At 36.2% G+C, this 18,397-nt stretch overlaps 3 protein-coding genes across 3 annotated transcripts; 2 read left to right on the top strand and 1 right to left on the bottom strand.

The window, feature by feature from the left end:
• The first annotated feature begins 1,078 nt into the window (after positions 1-1,078).
• LOC142540986 (disease resistance protein At4g27190-like) lies at positions 1,079-2,599 on the top strand. Its single transcript, XM_075647508.1, has 2 exons — positions 1,079-1,231; positions 1,409-2,599. The coding sequence occupies exon 2, from the start codon at positions 1,548-1,550 to the stop codon at positions 2,364-2,366; it is 819 nt and encodes a 272-aa protein (XP_075503623.1). The 5' UTR covers positions 1,079-1,231; positions 1,409-1,547; the 3' UTR covers positions 2,367-2,599.
• Positions 2,418-5,418, top strand: LOC142540985 (disease resistance protein At4g27190-like). Its single transcript, XM_075647507.1, has 2 exons — positions 2,418-4,675; positions 4,921-5,418. The coding sequence occupies exon 1, from the start codon at positions 2,418-2,420 to the stop codon at positions 4,602-4,604; it is 2,187 nt and encodes a 728-aa protein (XP_075503622.1). The 3' UTR covers positions 4,605-4,675; positions 4,921-5,418.
• Positions 5,419-10,840: 5,422 nt separating this feature from the next.
• LOC142538570 (adenine/guanine permease AZG1-like) lies at positions 10,841-18,394 on the bottom strand. Its single transcript, XM_075643879.1, has 3 exons — positions 18,372-18,394; positions 16,528-17,414; positions 10,841-11,839 (listed from the first exon to the last, which is right to left on the bottom strand). The coding sequence occupies exons 1-3, from the start codon at positions 18,392-18,394 to the stop codon at positions 11,058-11,060; spliced, it is 1,692 nt and encodes a 563-aa protein (XP_075499994.1). The 3' UTR covers positions 10,841-11,057.
• Between the last annotated feature and the right edge of the window lie 3 nt (positions 18,395-18,397).

The following is an 18,397-nucleotide window of genomic DNA, read 5'->3' as shown; positions in this document are numbered from 1 at the left end:
TTTTATTGTTTACAAGAAACAAGAAGTGAAGAAGAGAACGAGCACTTGAAGCATAGAATGAGAAAGGAAAAATAGAGTATAAGAAAAGGAAATTTTCTACAAGTTCAATTTCTTTTTTGAACTTTTTAGTGCGTTTGCAGATTTCAATACATTGTCATTTATTTATTCGTTATGTTTTCCTTTCATTGTCGTTGGTAAGATGGTTGAAAATCGAGTGAATTATCTGATTGTTGAAAGATCTTGAATTTTTTTTTTTTTTTTTGCAGATCTCAGACTATCATTTTTTTCTTACATACGCCGCATTTGCAATGGGTTTTATACTTGATTAAATTAATTTTATACACGTTATTTGTTGATTTGTTTTGTTTTTTGAATTTCTATAGGGCGTGTTAATTAAAAAAATTCCATAATTAATTACGGATAATTTGCATTTGTATTTGGCGTGTTAATCAAAAAATTTCCATAATTGATTACGGATAATTTTCATTTGTATTTGACACTCATCTTTTTGGCATGAGATAAATTTTTCAAACACATAAAATACAGACGAAGTGAATGTTAAATTACTCACTTATATTTCTAATTAGATAACTCGCTTCTATCATTTACGTTGGGTATCGACAACTTTTAACGCTTATTTTTATTAGACCGAGATGCCCTTTTCCTAATCCTACCGACTATGGATTAAAAAAATGAAGGGAGACGTCCTGATTGGTTTGAATTTCCATAATTTAATGTCCAATAATGTTTGGTTTGCTGGCTTTGACTTGAGATTGGGAAAAGGTTGGGTTCAATGAATTCAAGGAGTTTCTGATTTTTCCCAATAATAATAATAGGAAACTTGCTTATTAATATAACGATGATGGTGATGATAATGGAAAGATATTATATGCTGTTGATATTTTATTAAATCCAAATGTCACTTTCCTACTTTGAATAATATTTATCAATCCACTGTTTATCACCGTAAAATAATATTAAATATATATATATATATATTCGTAAATAATTATGGAAATGAAAAGGAATTGGCCCATCGGAGTTGCATCACTTGACTCTAGCTATCTAAGATCCTTATAGTCTCTTCCCTGGAAGAACCAAAACAAGAACTTAATTATCTTCCTGCCCAAACCAAATCAAGGATTACTGAAGCAGATGAAGAAAATGGTATCTATCTCTCATGCCCCATAATCTGTTCCAGCAGCACTCCTTCGGTCATAATCGCAACAGAGTGAGTTCCTTGCATTAGTCTCTCGTTCATTCTGATGTTAAAATGCCTCAAATGAAACTTCCATTTTTTTTCATTGGATTTTTAATTACGGACCATTTGGTTCTGATATAGATGGTAGTGTAGGAAGAGTGCAATTCGTCAACCCCGTCTCTAATCTCATTGCTTTTTCTGTTTCAGATTCAAGGAAAAACAAGAAGAAGGATTGCAGTTTAATAAGTTGACTTTGATGTATTTGTAATTGGTTTTGCTTCGGGGTCTTGCCAACGTAGAGAAACAGATTCACATAGGGTTTTCCATCCCATTCGCTTGTTTTCTAATGGCAGACTGTTTGGTAAATCCGCTTAAATGTGTAATAGGAGTTGGAAAATGGATAGTTACTGAGGTCCTTTGGTCTCCCGTAAAGCTCCACGTCGATTATTGGTGGTGCTTCGACGGAAATGTTCAAGGCCTGAGGGATGAAATTGGTCGTTTGGAAAGGGAAAGGCGCAATATGGAGGGAAAGATTGAAGATGCTCGGCTTCGTGCCGAGAGTGCTACGACTGAGGTCGAAAACTGGTCAAATGAAAGCACTCAGAAGCTTGAGGAGGCGACGAGGATTTTGCAAGGCTGCGATGATCTTAAGCTGTGGAAAATAATCCCTCGGTACTCGGTGGGAAAGAGTGCCAAAGAAATAGCAGAAGGCATCGCAAAACTACGAAATGAAGGAAATTCGATTAGGATAACTGACCCCACCCCTCCGGCATCAATGGTATCTATCTCTCATGGACCAACTTTGGAGTTTCAATCGAGAAAAAGCATGGAGGAAGACATCATCAAGTCTTTGAAAGATGGCAACGTCCGCATGATAGCGATTTGCGGCGCCGGAGGTGTTGGGAAGACAACTATGGTGCGAAGAATTGAGGATAGGGTGACAAAAGAATTTGATGAGGTTGTGACTGTAGTTGTCAGTCAACAAACTGACAAGACTAAAATTCAGAATCAAATTGCAGAAATATTACGTTTGGGTTTGAACGAGAAGACTTTGGATGGTAGAGCGCATATATTGCGCACCAGGCTAATGGATTCGAAGAAGAAACTCATAATATTTGATGATGTTTGGAAAAGCTTTGAGCCGGAGGATATAGGAGTTCCTTAAGGAGGATGCAAAATTATATTGACTTCTCGGCTCAAAGATGTATGTGAAGAAATGGAAGCCGATAAAGTTATTGAAATTCAAGTCTTAGACAAAGAAGAAGCTTGGACACTTTTTAGAGAGAAATCTGGTGATTGCGTGGATGATTTATATTTGCGTCCCATAGCAGAAGAAGTCGCAGCAGAATGCAAAGGTTTGCCAATTGCGATTGCAACTGTTGGTAAAGCTCTGAAAAATAGAAGAATAAATACCTGGAAAGATGCACTTTTACAACTGAGAGGAGCTAACCCAACGAATTTCCCGCAAGTTCTGGAAATTGTTTATATGCCTCTGAAACTGAGTTACGATTTCTTGCAAACTGAAAGTGAAAAGTTCATTTTCCTGCTATGTTGCTTGTTTCCCGAAGATGATGACATCCAGATTGAGGACTTGGCTTTGCTCAGCTTTGGGTTAGGCATGTTTGAGGGAATCAACAATATTGAAGATGGAAGAAACAGAACATTTCATTTATTGGAGAGGCTTAGAAGTCGTTTTTTATTGATGACTGGCAGTGAGGAAGATGAGGTAAAAATGCATGATGTTGTCCGTGATGTGGCTATTTTCATTGGTTCAAAAGAAAAGCAAGGGTTTTTGAATGTGTCCTCGATGGATTTGTCTAGTAAAGATTCATCTCGCAATTGCAATTGGATGTCAGTGGACATTTCAATTGTCAATGCCAAGCTTCCTGTTGGGTTGGATTTTCCAAATCTTCGTCTCTTGATGATTCTGAATTCCAATTATTCAGAACTTCCCGAAGGATTTGAGGTCAATGATATTTGTTTTAAAGGAATGGAGGAGCTGACAGTCTTGTATTTTTCACATCAAAATTTTCAATCACTTCCATCATCTCTGGAATTCTTAAAAAAACTTAGAAAGTTGCACTTGTATTTTTGCAAGGTGAAAGACATATCAATTGTTGGAGAGTTAGCAAGTTTGAAAATTCTTCACGTCTGGCGCTGTAACGAAATTGAAGAGTTACCAGCAAATGTTGGGGAATTGAAATTTCTAAGATTATTAGAATTGAGGGATTGCGAGAAACTCAAAAGAATAGTGGCTGGTGTCATATCAAGCTTGGTTGGGTTGGAGGAATTGAAGATAGTTGGTTGCTTTAACAAATGGGAAGCAAAGGGAAATGTAAGTGAAGAAAGGAATGCTAGTCTTTCAGAACTTGAGTCTCTCACCAATTTGACTTCCTTGGAGATTGATATATCTGATCCCAACTTGGTCGCCCAAGAGATATTGCTTTCAAAGCAGTTAAGAAGATATCAAATACGTGCTTATGATGACCAATATTTATTTCATGTCATGAAGCATGAGAGAAGAATCACACTCCAATTACCGAGAGACGTGACAGTAGGAAATTGGATTCGACGACTAGGAAAGAACACACAGTCGCTAGAATTACGTGGAGATGGTTCAAACGGTTTTAATCTAGGTGAGACTGAAAGCTTGAGGAAGCTCGTACTTCAAAATTGTTCAACGGTGGAGAAATTGATGAATGCAATCGATTGCAAACTCCCCGTGTTGGAGCACCTGCAGCTGAGAGATCTCGAAGAGTTGGAAGAGATAATTGATGGTACAATACCAGAGGGATCCAATTCCTTCCAAAATCTAGAATCACTAGCTGTTGAACGTCTTCCGAAGTTGGGATATTTGTGGAAGAGTCCTAATCAGAATGTTTCACTGGTCAACCTCAAATCCATATACATTATCCGTTGCCCCAATCTACGATATCTCTTCTCAATGGCAACAGCAAGGAGTCTTGTACAACTTCGAAGCCTTGAAATTTCTTCATGTAAGAGGTATGAAATGGAAAGCAACACAGAGGCTTCTATTATTGAGTTCCCAAAGTTGAAGAGACTGAAACTGTACTTTCTGCCAAACCTTTTAGCTTTCACCCATGGAGTTGAAATCATAAAATTCCCCCAGTTGATAGAACTAGAAATCGAATACTGCCCAAAGCTCCGAACCAAAATCGACCAATGCCCAACCGGTGGCATGATTGAGAAGATCGTCGTTCGTAATCTTGACACTATAGAAGAAATATTTAGGGATGATGCAAATCTCCATATCATATTCCAAGAATTGAGGGAACTGATACTAGAGGATCTACCATGCCTGACAACATTCTACAGAGGTGTTGAACGCATCAAGTTTCCAAAGCTGAAAGAGTTGTGTGGATTGGAAATTTGCAAAGGCTGAATAGTTTTGTGCCAATAGATTCAGAACCCACCCACAACCATCATTCTATTCATTTCTTTTGCAATAAAAAGGTACTTCTTTTCTTCGTATTTTAAATAATATAACGTCATATGTGTCCAGATGCTAATATACAGATCGAGAAACAAATATTTCATCGTTATTGGGTTTGAATAATAGTAGCAATATGTATAAGATTCATATACTGGTTTTTGTTTTGTTTTATAATCATAGCCATTGCTAAAATGGGATTTCTTTGAGATTTTTTTAATGTTTTGTTGCATCAACAATTTTTATTTAATTTGTCTATCTTTTGCAGGTTGAAATTATTGGCCTAAACGAACTTCATCTCAATGACTTTCCAGATAAAATAAGCAAGATATGGTGTCATCACATCCCATTCAGTTTCTTTTATAATCTTCAAATCTTGTTTCTAGATAAAATTGATGGCATCAGAAACTTAATCTCATCTTCAATAGCAAAAGATCTTGTTAATCTCAATATGCTACATATATACCATTGCAAAGAGATGATTGACGTGATTGAGGATGAGGCACATATAACTGTTAAGTCTGTCTTTCCTAATCTGGAATATTTGGATATTGAAGGCAATTGTAAGTTGAGAAGTTTTTGCCAATGGAAGCACGCATTTGAGTTGCCATCACTTGTCGATATTCAAATAACTGGTTGCCCCCTGATGAAAATTTTCACTTTGGGATCGCTAAGTACGCCGAAATTACATCGGTTTCGGATAAATGGCGAGGACATTGAAATGAAAGACTTGAACGGTGGCATACATAATTTCAAAAGTACTAAGGTAAGTTTCTACGAATATCCTTTACATAACTATCATATTATTACAATGTATATTTGTTGATTATATGTTGCATATGTTAGACTGAATTTTTGCTTTTGTTTCATTCAAAAAAGTACGACCCCTTTTTATATTTTGTCTTCATAATCATACTAATGGTTATGATGTACTGAACTTGTATATTTAACATGTGTCAAATTCATTATTTTGATAGGTTAGCATTTTTATTATTGTTATATGCTAAGAGTATACTTTTTCTTTCAATATTACATGCCTTTTTATTCGGTAAATATGATTAACTCGTTGAATTATCGTAATTACTCTTCATTGTGATAGGCTAATCCTAAATTTGTTTATTATGAAACTGCTACCTGATCGGGCCTTGTCATTTCTCTTAAATGCGATAATATATAGCAGAATGCAAACGAAGATGAGAACAAGGACGAGTACAATGAGGATGAGAAGCACGAGGACAAGAAACATATAGAAGGGCAGGAAAACACGGAGAGCAGCAACAACAATCTTATGTGAGGTGATGGTGTTCAAATTGATTTGTTTATGTTTTGCAAGGTTGGATTGACTTGGATGATAAATATCATAGGAGGAAGCGTGATAAGACAGCAAGAGCCTCTGATTTCAGCAAGTGCTCTTTGTTTCTTGTATCTAAAAGTAATCTTCCTTTCAAGTTGGATTTTATTGCTTTAATTTGTCATGCAATGTTGCATACTTAAACCAACATATAATGTTTTCTGGTCGAGTTTAGATGTTAAACCTTTCTCCAAAATGCTTCCAATCTTGTTTAATAAAAATATGAGGTGCATGCAACAGGTGGTTGTTACCTTAACATGAATATTTCAAAATTCTGCTTTAATACATTTCCACATTCTTGCATTCAAAATTTTATATATTTGTGCCTTCAATAAAAAAATAATCAGGTCGGTTTCAGCTTGAAATGTAATAAAAAAAAATTAGACAACAAAAAAAACACACACAAACCATGTATGTAATAAATTAATCAACCACAACAGTATATGAAATGACAAATATGGTGTCAAATCGAGTTGAACCTGATATCTGGTCCAAAAAAATAATCAGGTCAGGTTCAGGTTGCCCATAGGCGAAATCTCACATTGTCAAATCACGGGAGAGATGCTAGACATCTAAATGAGTTTGTAACAACCTCTTGTGACGTGTTTTAAAACTGTGAGATCATGGGCTAAAGCGGATAATTTCACAAATGGTTGGGCCGTTACAAACAAATGTACAGTATCAAAACTATAATTTTACCCATAAATTATTGATCATTTGGAAGATATGGAGTCTACATTTTTGCTTACCTTGAAGAAAGTACATTCAGCAAGCTGCTGGCTTAAACATGTGTTCTAAGTAGTAACAAAAATCACATAGACCAGAAGTTAAAAGAGCGAAACTGGCAACTCCCACAGGAAATTGGTAGCTCCGACACCACTGCACATTGTCGTCACTTATTATGCGGTCTCCCAAAAACCTAAAATCCTGGATCCACCCATGGTCCTATTCTCATATGAAACCCTTCAATTAATCGTTTCTTAGTGACACTACGTCCTTGTAATATATCTTTGATGATTTCAATATATGTTACTCTTATATATTTCTTTCCTAAAACCATCCACACAATTTCTGTGTGCACTCGGTCATATATTTTTTCTAGGTTAATAAACAACATGCTTAAGTCTTACTTTTTCTCTCAAAACATTTCTTCTAAGGATAAATCCGAATTGATTTTTTGTCACCTTACGTACTCTTCTATCTTAATTTTTTTTCAATCGCCCTTTCCCAAAGTTTTATGGTATGACTCATTATCTCAATGTCAATATAGTTCACAGAGTTTTGTATATCTCCGTTGTTTTTAAACAAGAGAACTATACTTTTTCCACTGGTTGGGCATTTTCTTTGTTCTTCATATCATGTTAACTCGCTTTGCAAGTCATCCAATGGCTACCTCGATAAGAATATCATTAGGTCTTACTGTCTTTTCGGTCTTCATCATTTTCAAATCTTCATCTACCTTTGAAGTTTGAATTCTTCGATAAAAACACATTTTTTTGAATTTCCTTTGAGGCTGATTATCTTGACCTTCATTATAAAGGTGATGAAAATACCTCTTCCATCACTCTTTTATTTCCTAGTAATTCGCTAACACCCTACTTGACTCATGTTTAATACATCTTATTTGATTGAGATCTCTTGTTTTCCACTCTCTTAATTTAGCTATTCTATAGATATTGTTTTCCCCTATATTGTATCATGTTTTCGATAAAAGTCTTCGAAAGCATTATCTTTAGTTTATTGCACCGCTTTCTTGGCTACCCCATTTTTTCTAAGCTTTACACATTTTTATAAGTGTAAAGTATGGACGGTTTTTTTGATCTTGATCACTTTCTCTTCTACTTTGTTTCTCACGACCAAGATTTTTTTTTTTTGGTGGAATTCCTTGAACCATCTCATCCTGATCTTCATAAAACCTTTGTTTACTAGCTTAATCTAATCCTACTTGAGATGCATAATATTGCGAAGTATATTAATGTTTTTTTTTACTACTACATTCGAGTTCCTAAGGAGATGTAGCGGTCCTCGCAGTCGAACCCTTTCATATTTGACACTACACTTGAGTCCCTTTCGAGAGGTAGCACCTTGCCAAGATGTTGCGGTCGGACCTTGAGACACCTTCTTTCCGAGGAACATCCTAACTAAAACCGTTGTCGTATGTGTGTTGTTGATTCTGAATTTTCTTGTAGCGAGGGAAGTCCATGCATGAAAATTGCCAAAAGTTTTATGTTGGTGCAATCCTCCTCCTTTAACTAGGCTTGGAACCGACCATGGCGGAATTTGTGTGGCGATAAATGCAATTAGAGCACAAATACAAATAAATTCAAACCAAACCATAAAAAAATAATAACAATAATAAAAATAAACCAGACCTTTCATACAGTGAGTCAAGCAATAAACTTCGACATCTATTTTTTTCGATCATTTATGTTTTTTCTTAAATCAAATTCCTTTTTTTAGTAAAATGATTTTTAAAATGTTATGAAAGTACAGAAATAAAGAGTTCGTTGGTATTCATGTTTGTTTTAGTAACAACGGATTTTGTATGTGTTTTTTAGTAAAATTTGAATTGATTGTTGATTACGGATTTAGTAGTTTGTAAGCTGGATTAACATGTGGTTAATTAGGCTATTTAATGAGTTTTTTTTTTTTTTTTGAATTTTGGATTAACTTGTGTATGGAAAATAAATAGTGAGATATTTGTGGAATTCCGAAATTGGTTTCATCTACACCCTGAAAATATTAATAGACTGATACATTCTTATTTTTAAAAAATCAAACACATTTAACCTTTATGTTATAAAAACTTAAGTATATTTACCCCTCTCATATGGGTTTTATATTTGATTTTTAAAAAACACGATGTCTAAAATACTATTAATTTTACATAAAACGTTTTTCGTTTTTTTGATTTATTACATGGTGTGTGTGTTGATGCAATTAGCCCTAAATTTAACTCTTGAATTTGAATTTTTATTTCAAATCACTTCATCCAAATATATCATAAAAATGTGAATAATTCCTTTCACTATAATTCTCAATATCAATATGATGTAGTGAATTAAACATCTCTCAATAAATATAATAACATAAACCTATCTCAATAAAAAAACATTCGTGATTTCGAATTCAGATTCGACCAGCCGTGAGTCCTGATTGTAAAAAAACTTTCACTAATCCCAACAGTATCATTTAAAACCTTATTATATATATATATATATATATATATATATATATATATATATATATAGGTAACCGAACCGACCGAATGCTCACCCCTAGTCGTATGTGTGTGTGTGTGTCTATATATATATTAACCATAACCGAACCGACCCGAAATATTTAGCCATAACCGAATCGACCGAATTAATTTTCATAACCGATGAAAATCGAACCGAATTAAAATCGGTTAATTCGGTCACCGACCGAATTAACCGATTAGTTTTTTTTTTTTAAAAAAATTGTGATTTAACTTTAATTATATATGTGATTTTTCTTAAATACTACAATCTATACAAGTGCATAAAAACATAAAATCACATACATCACAAATGTATAAGTTTTGTTTGAATACAATTATTACATATTATATCGATTTTAAAATTTAAAATTAATAAATATATAAAATTTTATAAATAATAAAAATTTATTAAATAATAATATTTATTATATCGGTTAATTTGGTTAACCGATTTCAAAATTTTGAAAACCGTAACCGAACCGAATTAACCGATATAACCGAAATTTTTTAATTTGAAAACCGAATTTCCGAAATAACCGCACCGAATTTCCGAATTGGCTCGGTTCGGTCGGTTATTTCGGTTTAACCGAAATTTTGCTCACCTCTACATAAGACAATTATTGGAAGATACAAATTAATCATGCTATAAGGGAAATTGGGATCCAACAACATTTATTCAAGCATTCAGGATCATTTCTATTTTTAGGAATACATTATAAATTATTATTAATTATGACAACCTTGTAAGGCATATTACTTTTGGAAAATAAATAATTAGAATTTTTATCAAACAAAATGGTACTTAATTAGAAATTTAATATATTGAGACAAAAGATGTCGATTTGTTCTGTTTTTGCTTCTTAATTAATTCGGTTTCTTATTGCTTGTTTATTGAAGAAATAGTTTTTTGTTCTAATTTTATAAACAAATATATATAGTATTTGTTTTATGTATATTTTTTAGTGTTCATTTGGAAGAAATAATTAAAAAAAATTGTGAAACTGAAAAATATATTTTATTTTTGAAATGATTCAAATGGGCATCAATATATACAGTCTTTATTTATGTATATTTAATTTAAGAAAAAAATTGTCATATATTTAAAAAGCAAGATGATATAATTTAAATTAAATAATATTAAATTAAAATATATAAAATTATAATATATTTTTATGACTTATACAATACCCAAATTGTAATTGATCATTTCCCAAACGCAAAGAAGTGAGATAGATTAAAATAAATTTGAACAAAGTAAAAAAATTATAAAATTATTGATCGGTGTATATATAATAACCATTTCAAATGGGAAACATCTAAAAAATATACCAAATGTAAGATTGATTTGTGTTTTTACTATCAATAATGCAACTCGAAATTTTAACAATAGTATGTTTGGATTATTCGTCGAGGCTCCCAAATAATGAACCCCAAATAATTATATATTTAAAGTCATAACAATTGAATACGTCATTCATTATAAAATCGAATATTTATCACTTTTATTGAAATTTGTATAAATGATACTCAAAAGTTTTAAGGAACACAAAACCAAGACATCATATTTAAGTAATTCTCCAAAATAAACATTGTAGCCGCACAACATCTCTTATATAAATAGGAACAAAATGTGACATTGTACTTCAAAAATTACATCATTGTCCATTACAGGGGACCCTAAAATCGAATTTGAACACTATTAAACACCAATAATAATAAAAAAAAAAACAATGTAATATATCTATACAACTTCTTTCACCTCACCATTATTATTATTATTCCTATATTTTCCCAATAATTCTTTACTCCAATCTCAGAAATTCAAAACAATGTAAGTCCCAATCCCACCAATCAAACCATACGCAATTGAATAAGTCAAAGGCATCAAAAGCAAAGTGACAGACGCCGGAATCGCCTGCCGCATATCATCCCACTCCACCTCAACAACAGCCCGCATCATCGGCACGCCCACCAATATCAGCGGCGGCCCCACCGCCCACGCCGGGATTGACGCCAGCAGCGGCGTGAAGAAGAAAGCCATCATGAAGTACCCCGCTGCAGTCAAAGCCGTCAGCCCCGTCCTCCCTCCTTCCCTTATCCCCGTCGACGACACAATGAATGCCGTCACCGGCGATGTCCCTAGCAAAGAACCCACCACGATCGCCAAAGCGTCGGACATGAACGCGAAGTATTGCCCCTCAAAACTGCCAGCCGAGTCCGTAAATCCGGCGAAATGAGCCATGGAGTAGAGGGTTCTCGTGGTGTCTAGTATGTCTACGTATAGAAATGTGATCAGGGCTTCCCAGAAATGACCGGTTCCGATGCTTTTGAAGCTCAGAGCCCAGGCTGTGCTCTCGGTTTGGTGAATATCAACCACTTTCTTGAAATAATCATAGGCAGAATCGCCGGCGGGAGTATTTGGAAACACTGTAACCTTAGTGTTTCTGAACCAAGAAACAGCGGTAACGAAGATAATCCCGTAAATCATAGCTCCCTTAATGTTCTTCACCAAGAAATAAGCGATAATCACAAATCCAACCACGCCTAGCCAGAATGTGGGGCTCTCCATTCTGCCATGCAAACATGTTAATTGTACTAAATACCTAAAACACTGTTTGTGTTGTGTAGCGTTTTTTAGAAACACGTTTCTTAGCTCATCTCTTGTAGCGTATATAAAGATGTGTACAGCGGTTATTTTTGGGTTAACTGAAATGCAATTCTTCTTCAATTCACTGAGCATCAGCTCATGTTCTTCAGTTCTTGACATGGTATCAGAGCCATAAGAATCATTCCTAGGGCTTTTTTAGAACTGCTGCGCAGTTGCGTATTTTTTCAAGCAACTTCATTTTTTTTTCTTTCCTCCCATTTTCTTCCAGAAAGCTGATGGCTAGCAATTGCAACTTCAATGATCCGTGGTATATTCATCAATCGGATACTCCAGGACTGAATTTGGTTAGTGATCCGCTGATTGATGTGGAAAACTATGGCATTTGGAGCAGAGCCATGCTGATCGCGCTACGGGCGAAGAACAAAATTCCGTTGATTGATGGCAGTTGTCAAAGACCCCCAGTAGGTAGCCAAAATCTTCTTCAATGGGAACGGTGCAATGCTCTTGTATTGTCATGGATAATGAATACACTCTCAAAGGAGATTTTCGGTGGAATCATCTACGCATCTGATGCTTCATCAGTGTGGACTGATCTGAAGGAGCAGTTTGACAAGATCAATGGATCGCGAATCTTCTCACTACATAGAGAAATTGGCCGTCTAACCCAAGGTACTACTACTATCTCAACATATTTCTGCAAGCTAAAACAACTTTGGGATGAATACTCTGCTCTTGTGATATTACCTTCGTGTGAATGTGATGTTGCTAGAAGATATTTAGAGCATGAATAGCAGCAGCGGCTTCTTCAGTTCTTAATGGGGCTTAATGATAGTTACATGAATGTAAGGAGCCAGATTTTACTGATGACTCCATTGCCTACGGTGGGGCAAGCTTTTTCCCTATTGTCTCAGGAAGAATCTCATAGGGCTTTATCATCAGTTGAGGCTCCCATAGCAGCCTTCTACACTAATCAGACTAAGGCAGGAAGTTCAGCGAAGGATTGCGTGAATTTATTCTGTGATCATTGTAGTTGCAGTGGACATACCAAGGAACATTGCTATAAGCTTTTTGGTTACCCTCCATGGCATAAGTTGTACAAAACTCCGAATAAGGGACTAACCAAGAAGGTGTACAGAGACAACGGGAAGCAAGGAAGAATGTCAGGAGATGCTAACTTTGTAGAAGAAAACATTGTTGCTCAGTCAAAAATAGCAGTTGGAACTCCACCTATCTTCACTCCTGACCAGTAAGCTGAAATTCTAAAGCTTCTGGGAAATCATAACATACAAAATGAATGTGCACCAGTAGTGAATATGGCAGGTAATACTTCACAAGCTTTCAGTTCGGCATGGATTATTGATACAGGAGCTAATGAGCATATGGTTGGTGATGTATCTTTATTGCAAGCCTCTAAATCCATGGTAGATTCCACTAGTGCAGTGAGATTGCCAAATGGTAGTCAAGCACCTGTTCATAAGACTGGCTCAGTTCAATTAACAAATTCCATTAAACTCGAACATGTCTTATATATTCCTCACTTTAAATTCAACCTCCTGTCCATGTCCAAATTTACCAAAGACCATGGCTGTTTTATCACCTTTTATCCACCTTTTTGTGTGTTTCAGGACCTCAGGACTGGGAGAGTAATGGGGATTGGTAAGGAAATGACATGGACTATATCATTTCATCTCAAAGACAGTTTCCAAATCATCTCTCAAGGATAGTTTCAATCTTCATTCTTTTATACCTAGAATGGATAGCCTATATTCTTGTTCTGCTGCTGATTCTTGAAGGTTGTTAGTATTGATACTTGGCACAAAAGGTTAGGACATATGTCAATATCCAGAATGCATTTGTTACCCTTTATACAAAGAAATGATTCATTGTCGCATTGTTCTATATGTCCTGTTTCCAAGCAATGTCGTTTAGCTTTTCCACAAGCTAGTGTGTCCAGGTCTTCTTCTGCCTTCCAGTTGATTCATATGGACATTTGGGGTCCATTTCATACTACCACCCACAATGGTGAAAGGTATTTTCTCACCATTGTTGATGACTTTACAAGGGGAACTTGGGTATATCTCATGCAATCTAAGATGGATGTGCTTAGGCTCATTAGATTGTTCTTTGCTTTAGTAGACAAACAATTCTCTAAAAATATTCTTGCTGTAAGGACAGATAATGCCACTGATTTCTTTAAATCTGAGTTTACCAATTTCTTTTCCTCATTGGGGGTGATTCACCATAGTTCTTGTCCATATACTCCACAACAAAATGGGATAGTGGAGCGAAAACACAGACACATCCTTGATGTTGCTCGAGCACTAAGATTTCAAGCATCTATCCTACCACTCGGACACAAATTCTCACCTCGAGCTGTTCCTTGTGTCTTTATTGGCTATTCTACTGTCCAGAAGGGTATAAACTCCTTAACCTTCAATCAAACAAGACACTGGTCTCTAGAGATGTGATTTTTCATGAACACATCTTTCCATTTGCTGTCCCTAACCAATCTACTCCCATTTTTACTCCATCCTCTGGTGTAGGGGATCCCTCACTTGTCCCTGACGAACCACCTATGATTATCCCTTCGCCTGAACCATCTCCTCCTGGTCCTACACCTGCAACTGTTCCATTGCGCCGGTCCACTAGAACTATAGTTCCTCCTATTTGGACACATGATTACTCTTGTTCATTCATTCATAACCACAATCCTAATGCCTGTTTGTATCCCATGGCTAACCACCTTGCATATAATCATTTTTCCAAGCCACATCAATCCTTTTTAGCAGCTTTGTCTTCGGTTAAAGAACCCCAATTCTACCATGAGGCAATCACTGATCCTAGATGGTGTGCCGCTATGGACGAAGAACTTGCTGCTCTAGAGAAAAATCACACATGGAAAGTGGTTGATTTACCACCACAAGTGAAGCCCATTGGGTGCCGATGGGTATACAAAATCAAATTCAAGTCCGATGGAAGTGTGGAGAGGTTTAAGGCACGGTTGGTGGCGAAGGGCTATACACAACAGCCGGGTATAGATTTTCATGACACTTTTTCTCCCACTGCAAAGATTGTGACCATTCGTTGTCTTCTGCATGTGGCAGTGCATTACAATTGGCCTCTTTTCCAAATGGATGTGACCAACGCTTTTCTCCAAGGGAGTTTAGATGAGAACATTTACATGAACCTACCCCAGGGATACAATGTACAAGGAGGGAACAAGGTCTGCAAATTACAAAAATCCTTTTATGGTTTAAAGCAAGCCTCTCGGCAGTGGAATCTGAAGTTCTCAACTATAATGATTGAGTTTGGTTATTTCAATCTCAGCATGATCATTCATTGTTCTTTAAACATGCTGCTGCATCAATTACTTTGCTCGTCGTATATGTTGATGACATTGTCATCATAGGGAGTAGTTTGACTGCAATCAATGAACTCAAAGCATTTCTTCATTCCAAGTTGCAACTCAAGGACCTTGGGATTCTTAAATATTTCTTGGGCATTGAAGTTGCTCGTTCCAAAGCCGATATTTACCTTAATCAATGGAAGTATGCTTTGGAACTCATTGCTGACACGGGCATGGCAGGGGCCAAACCATTTGATACACCTATGGAGCAAAACTGAAAGTTCACCAGCCACGAGCTAGATTCCAGTCTGCAACATGATCACACAAGTACCCCTGATGATGTTTTACTGCTGGATGCACATGAATATCAGCGCTTGGTTGGCAGGCTGATCTACCTGACCATAACTCGACCTGACATTTGCTATGCTGTCCAATCTCTAAGCCAATTCATGCATGCTCCCAAGAAATCACATATGGATGCTGTCATTCGAGTGGTTAGGTACCTAAAGAAAAGTCAAGGTCAAGGTATCTTGTTACGGACCTCTACCTCTTTCTCTCTTACTGCATATTGTGATTCCGATTGGGCTGCTTACCCCATGACCCGCCGCTCTGTTACGGGATTTTGTGTTAAGCTAGTGGGCTCCCTCCTCTCTTGGAAATCCAAGAAACAAAACATTGTTTCTCGATCATCTGCCGAAGCCGAATACCGTGCCATGGCAAACACTACTTGTGAAATCATCTGGATTGTTGGTCTTTTGTGTGACATGGGACTTCATATTCGTGGCCCTACAACATTGTTTTGTGATAATATGGCTGCTATCCACATTGGTGCCAATCCAGTCTATCATGAACAGGACTAAACACATTGAGATTGATTGCCATTTGGTCCGTGAAAAAATCAAAGAAGGCCTCATACGCACCCAATACATCCCTACACACTAGCAACTCGGGGGCATTTTTACTAAAATCTTAGGGAAGACTTAACATGCTTACTTACTCGGGCTTCTAGGCGTGTATGACCTGCATCAACCTTGAAGGGGGAGTCATACCACAATCCAAGCTTGTTGCATTGCATAGTCTCAATGTTTTTTCATTTTTTCGGTTCAAGCTTTGTGTTCACATCCACACCAAGCTTGAAGGGGGAGTGTTAATTGTACTAAATACTAAAACACGTTTGTGTTGTGTAGCGTTTTTTAGAAACACGTTTCTTAGCTCATCTCTTATAGTGTATTTAAAGATGTGTACAACGGTTATTTTTGGGTTAACTGAAATGCAATTCTTCTTCAATTCACTGAGCATCAGCTCATGTTCTTCAGTTCTTGACAAAACAGAGTATATCGCTGGATACTGTACCACCAGGGATCAACAAAACAGTTCCGTTTTCAAATGTCCTCACCAGCGCCAAGGATGCGCGGGATGAACTCGGGCAAGCCGCCAGGGTGACTAATGTGGAGGAGCTGTAACCTACTAAATCAATGCCTTGGTTGCTCTGCAATCCAATGAAAGCCAAAAACAATCCGATTCCGGCAGAGGAAGAAATCCTGACAGGCTCTGGTACCAATTTTGCAAGCTTGGCACGGAATCCAACGGCAGAGATTAATAAAAATAATAATCCTTCGATGAAAAAGGCGGCTAATGCGATTTGATAGGACACAGTACCAGAGCCGTGGAAGCCCACGACAGTGTAGGCGAAGTACGCGTTGGTGCCCATCCCTGGTGCTAAAGCTAACGGGAGATTGGCGAAAACTCCCATGATTACGCAGCCTATGAGGAAGGAAGCAACGGTGGCGACGATCAAATCCTGTCGGGTTTTCTCCAAACACGCGGCATAGCCCTGGTTGACACGCTCGAATTTGCAGGTGACGTCTGGTTGAATAAGGCGGAGATTGGAATTGTACACACAGTCGGAGGGGGAGACCGAGGGATCTGAGCAGAGAGGGATGCAGTCGGATACTGAGCACGTGCCGCCAGAATCGGATAAGATGGAGGCGTTGACGGCCAAGATGTAGGCCATAGTGAGAAACGTGGTGGTTCCGGCACGGAGCTCGGCGGTGAAGGTGGTGTTCCTGTCCTTGAGCTTGAATCGTTTTCCGATTCTGGTTTTCGCGACGTACGAGTTGAGGCAGGGATACCGGGGACTGTATGTCGGTTGGCGGCGGCGGGGGCCTGACTCGACGTCATCGTGGCGGAGGATCTTATGATTCTTGTTTTGGTATCTGAACTAGCTAGTTTTTCGAAGTTGGGGGAACTTCTTTTTATATTGTGTTTTGATTCTATTTTTGGACCTCACATATTTAAATGTAGTTTATTTATTTAATATGAAAACATTCATTATTTAACATTAAATCGTTTTTAAGTACTAATTTATAAATATTAATTATAAGTACCAAAAATTAGGGAACGAAACATGCCTCTCTGTTTTATTTAATACTACCACATTGTGAAAAATTATAAAATAAAAAATTAATAAAAATGTGGTATAAATAGTTAGATGGTTAGAAAAATCCGATTTAAAATCTAACAATAATATAATAAAGATATAACAATAATGTTAATTTAATAACTCACCAAATCAATATACAACCAAATGAAAATTAATTATTAAGTTTGAGATGAGTTTAAAATAAAATGGAGATTTAAAATATTTCTGTAAAAATAAAAAAACACCTCACCAAATTGATGCAAATTAGTTAATAAAAGATAGTCAACTTTAATCGTACTTTCAATTATATTTAATTTTCATTCGTTTGGTAATCAAATCTTGTAGGTAATTAAAATTACATAAAAAATTCCGTGAGACAATATTGTATGTCAATTTTGTGATACATATATTCTATTAGAGTCATCTATAAAAAATATTACTTTTTATTACAAATATGAATATGATTAACTCGTCTCAGGAATGAATATCTATGTATTTATACGATAGAAATGCTATTCCATCCCGATGAAATCGGATTTTATTTTAATTGGACTCAAATATCCTAAAAAATTGCACCATTAAATATTTTTTTCGACCTATAGAAATACAAGTCATCTAAGAATTTTTATGATATTAAACGTTAAATATAGATAAGATGGTTGACTTTATGATTCCTTGGTCAAAGGAATCTGTCACCATTTTAATTTGATTATTATTTAAACCTGGAAATTTCAAAATTATAACCAACTACAGCTGCAGTCTCGACGCCGACATGCG

This window comes from Primulina tabacum, chromosome 3 (genome assembly GCF_025594145.1).
Source record: "Primulina tabacum isolate GXHZ01 chromosome 3, ASM2559414v2, whole genome shotgun sequence".
In the NCBI taxonomy this organism is placed as follows: Eukaryota; Viridiplantae; Streptophyta; class Magnoliopsida; order Lamiales; family Gesneriaceae; genus Primulina; species Primulina tabacum.
Note: the sequence above shows the minus strand (reverse complement) of the source record. Positions and strands in the feature narration are given on the sequence as shown.